The 4,621-nt window shown below is 42.3% G+C and overlaps 1 protein-coding gene across 1 annotated transcript; it reads left to right on the top strand.

Moving 5' to 3' along the window:
- Window positions 1-328: 328 nt before the first annotated feature.
- Window positions 329-4,358, top strand: LOC147442646 (uncharacterized). The gene is made up of 3 exons (XM_086529691.1): window positions 329-679; window positions 800-895; window positions 3,133-4,358. Exons 1-3 carry the CDS (start codon window positions 533-535, stop codon window positions 3,187-3,189), a joined length of 300 nt encoding a protein of 99 aa, XP_086385817.1. The 5' UTR covers window positions 329-532; the 3' UTR covers window positions 3,190-4,358.
- Window positions 4,359-4,621: the final 263 nt, after the last annotated feature.

Genomic DNA, 4,621 nt, shown 5'->3' with positions numbered 1-4,621 from the left:
GCCCGTTGCGATCCCAGTTCACGTCGAGTTTACACCACAATACTATAGTACACATAGTTTGCAGAGTTCACATCTAGTTTACATTCAAGTTCACAACTAGTTCACATTTGTCCGAGTTTACATTTAGTTTACATTTTGGATCAACGATCGTGATCTTCGCCGACAAGCGACGCCGATTTTCAACCATAGATTCCCTCTAAAAAATGAGGGTGTCAATTGGAAACGAGGGTTGTCACTAACTTGCCGACGATGGCACTACCACATATATATATATATATAGATATAGAGAGAGAGAGAGAGAGAGAGAGAGGGAGAGCGATGGGTTAGATCACTTAAAGGGGAGGGAGAGCGATGGGTTAGAGCAGCGTGAGCAAGAGATCTGGGTGCTGTGGGCAGCAGAAATCTGGGTTACAGAGTACGCACTAACGTTCGATCTAGTCGTGTCATCTCTGTGGATAACAACAGGTCTGCTGAGTTGAGCCAAAAATCAGCTTAGCGTTGTCCGTATTTGAACGTTGGAGCATCAATTGAAATGGCCCAATCTTCAACTTTTCCCCTTTATTTTCAATTAGATCCCCGCACTGTAGCAGGTCCTGTCGTGCTGGGGCACGGTAATGGGGAGTATGACTCCAATGTGATGTCCAGCCTCATCAAGGATGCTCTGACTCCTGACATCAAGGTCAAGGGAAAGCACAAAGTTTCCCACAAACCACAAATTGTATGGTCACCATTGTCAGTATTCAGACCTGCTACAGTGCGGGGATCTAATTGAAAATAAATTCTTTTCTTCACCGGAAAGCTACTAGATATGGCCGCCATTGCTTATGAGCTAGATGTGGGTTTTAATAGACCAGCTGTGGACAAAATATTCTATTCCAGGGCTGATCTTTTGGAGGTGCTATTTTCATGAAATTAGAAGATACACAGGATTTGTTGTCTACTTCTTCTGTGGTACTATGTAGTCAGATTGTGCATGTCATCCCTTGGCAGCCAATAAAAATGATCAAAGATGAATTGCGTACGAAATGTCTTGTATGGGTGGAATTTGTAGATTTTCCCGCGTTCTTATGGCCATGTATTGGGGAGATTGCAGAGTCACTGGGGAAGGTTCTTTTCTCACCTACCATACACTGTCTCAATAGGAACAAAGCCTGTATTTCTATGACATACCGACAAGAAATTCCCAGAGACCTTGAAAATAGACTTAGCTTCTGTCGGTAGGCTGGTGATATACTTTAAATGGGGGAAACTCTCAGGTTCATGCTTTCATTGTGGTAACCTTGGTCATTTTTCAAAAAATTGTTATACTCTTGGCAGTGCCAAGAATCTTATCCCCTCTTACCCTGGTAGTAAGACTTTGGCGTTTAAATAACAAATCTATGGGAAGAGTGTCGGGAGAGCGGATATGGCATTGCCTAGGGGAAAACCGTCGGGTTTCAAAGGCAGTTTAGTGAGGTGAGCGATAAGTTACTTGTAGGAGGCAACTCCAAAGGGAAGATCGAAGCAAGTCCCGCAGTACTTGGGCCTCTGAACAGAGGTACTTGGTCGTTGTCACACCCAAATCCAGGTGGCGAAGTGGGTCTCTGAAGGGATTAGTCATGGCCCTAAGAGGGTAGATAATTATGAACTCTCGTAGTCCAGAGGAAACTAGTGACAAAAGCGTCTGCCTTCAGTTTCTGGGTAGGACTATAGAGGAAACTAGTGACAAAAGCGTTTGCCTTCGGTTTCCGGGTGCATGGTCCTGGTCGTTCTTCTTGTATACTTTTTTTTGGTGTATGAGGGGAGCGGCCGGGCGTGCCCTACCCGATTCCGAAAACAAACAAAACAAAAGTGTCGGGAAAGGAGACAAGCCAAAAAGTAACCCTCCTCTAAAGACATCTGGGTTCCCCAGCTTATCCCAAGACTCTAGGAGCTAGAGATCCAGCTAATCCTAGACCTCTTTTTAAGAATCCCAATGGCGGGAACAACACAGGAGCCTCATCATTAGCTAATCCTAAACTTGTCGACAAAGGCAAAAGGGTTGTGGATAATGAGGGGTTTGTACCCTCTACAAAGACATTCAAGAGAACAAAAGGCATGCAAGGGCTAGGCATACATTGCATTATAGAGGCATGCAATGCTTTTATGGGGGGAAGTAAAGTGGGTACTCAAGGGTCTTGACCTGCATTAGGGCTGCTCTAAATCCACAATGGATTCTAGATCATCCTTTGGATAGGTGCTCCATTTTTTCTATTACCACAGAGATGGGCTCTCTGCTTGTGAATGTGTATGCTGACAATCAAAACACGTTTAGGACAGAGCTATCGAAATGGTTGTTGGAACTTGACTTGAATCATGGCATGTTGGTTGGTGATTTCAATGTGGTATACAGATTAGATGATACAACTTCAGTGGGATCTGTTATGTCAAAGACTGAAGCAACTGTATGGAATAAGATGATCAACACACATAATATGGCAGATGCATGGGAATCCACATATCGTCCTAATCAGGGTTTCACCTTTCATTCTTTGTCTCACCTTACCTCCTGGTCCAGGCTAGATAGAGTTTATTTGTTGGGGCAAGATTGGTTACCCGACTCTGCTTCCATGCCGGCAGACATTCAATTGGTTATGTCAAATCACTTTCCTGTGCTGCTCGAATTGTCTGACTCATCTCAATTTTTGATATGTCAAAAGCTTTTGATTCTGTTATTTGGGAGTTTGTGGTAAACGTCTTTATTAAACTTGGCGTTGGTCAGAAAACTGCATCATGTATAATGCTCTTGGGGTTAGGTGCAATATCCAGTGTGATAATTAATGGAAAACTATCCAAAGGGGTCAATGTAGGAAGATCAGTTAGACAAGGATGCCCCCTCAGTCCTCTGCTCTTTGCCATGGCCTCTCATCCTCTGTTTTATTTTTTGAATGCTCAGGCTAATGTTGGTAATTTGAAACTGTCCAAAGGAGTCAATGTAGGAAGATCAGTTAGACAGGGATGCTCACTCAGTCCTCTTCTCTTTGCTGTGGCCACTCATCCTTTGTTTTGTTCTCTGAATGATCATGCTAATGTTGGTAACTCGAAAGGTCTATTTATTGATGTGAATCAAGGATTGCATTGGGATTTCTTGATGATACGATATCTTTCTTGCAGGCATCAAATGTCAATATTCGGAAGTGTACCATAGGGGTTGATGTTACCACAAAATAGCTTACAGATTGGGTTCAAGAAAGGGTTTGCCCAAAAATGGCTTCATGACACTGCACTGAGTGGCCCTTACATGTCAGATTGAGGATAATACAGGCCATCATTATTCCCTACCTCTTGTACTATTTACCTCTGCTAGATTGGTCTCAGGAAACACTTGCGCGATTTACTTCTGTTATTTTGGATTTCTTGTGGGGTGCATCAGCTAAAGCATGGATTGCATGGGAGCACATTACACAGCCAGTGGACATAGGAGGATTAGGTAGTTTGAACCTACATGCACATATGCAAGCCAGAAGGGCTACATTGTTAAAACATATTCTCAGATCTGATATTTGTTGGTCCAAAATATTATGGGTTCTATTGGACTATGATGTTGTTTATTTCCATGGTACTTGGGACATGTCCAATTGGGATAATAAGTTAATTTCAGGAGCTCGTGTGAAACTTTGTGGTCATACTTCCAATATGCTGGTTTAGAGTTGAAAAATAATATGTAGTGCTTTAATGTGGAATGGGAAAGCCAAGTATATTGGCAATCTCTTGGTGCTGAGTCATGCTTTTGGAGTTTTATATTCAAGAAACCTCCTGCTTTCATCTTGGGCAAGAAAGCACATACTCATTTCAAAAGGGTTATTTGTTCGATCGATTAAATACTGGACTCCAATAGTGATCTTATCACTTTTCTTATTGCCAAGAGACAATTCCAAGTGGGAAATGGACTCAAGGTACCATGGGAATTGCTATGCAATGAATTATCAGGAATCAACATACCTTTTAACCAGGATGTTCAAAAAAGGTTCAAAAGATTGGTCACTCCCAAATGCTTCAGTGAATTGGTGGACATCCAAAACAGCAGTGTTCTATAGAGTTTTACTACCAGATTCCAAGATTGATGTAAAGTGTAACAGAATGTGGGCTTTGTCAAAGAGTCCTGAGTGGTGGAAAACTAAATGTACAGACATATAGCTTAGCAAGTATCCTTTTGAACAAAAAGTGCTTTTGTGGAGAGTCCTCAAAGGTGCATTGCCCATCGCGGAGTTTCTTTGCAAGAAAAAGGTATCTGATGGGTTATGCGGTGGCTCTGGTTAAATATCGGCCTACTAGGCCGCGTGTAGATTGGCGTGACCGTCTGGGCCGAAATATAACCAAATCTTGGGTTATGCCCTAGATGTAAATTCATTGAGACTATGAAGCATGTTTTTTTGAACTGTCTGATGGTGTCATCTTGGTGGAGATGTCTGCAAGATATATGCATGTTACATTGGTAGGTTAAAATCACAAAATTGAACTTGTCTTTGGTCTTGTCAATGTGGAGAATGTTGGTCTCCAACAATGTTTAGATGGGGCGAGGACATGGATGTTGACATTGGTATGAAGTGCAAGGAACTTCGCAATGTTTGATCAAGTCTCTTTTGTGTCCTACACATCGTCC

The sequence above is a fragment of the Adiantum capillus-veneris genome, chromosome 14 (genome assembly GCF_014529385.1).
Source record: "Adiantum capillus-veneris isolate H3 chromosome 14, ASM1452938v2, whole genome shotgun sequence".
Taxonomy (NCBI): Eukaryota; Viridiplantae; Streptophyta; class Polypodiopsida; order Polypodiales; family Pteridaceae; genus Adiantum; species Adiantum capillus-veneris.
This window is presented reverse-complemented; position numbering and strand designations above follow the sequence as displayed.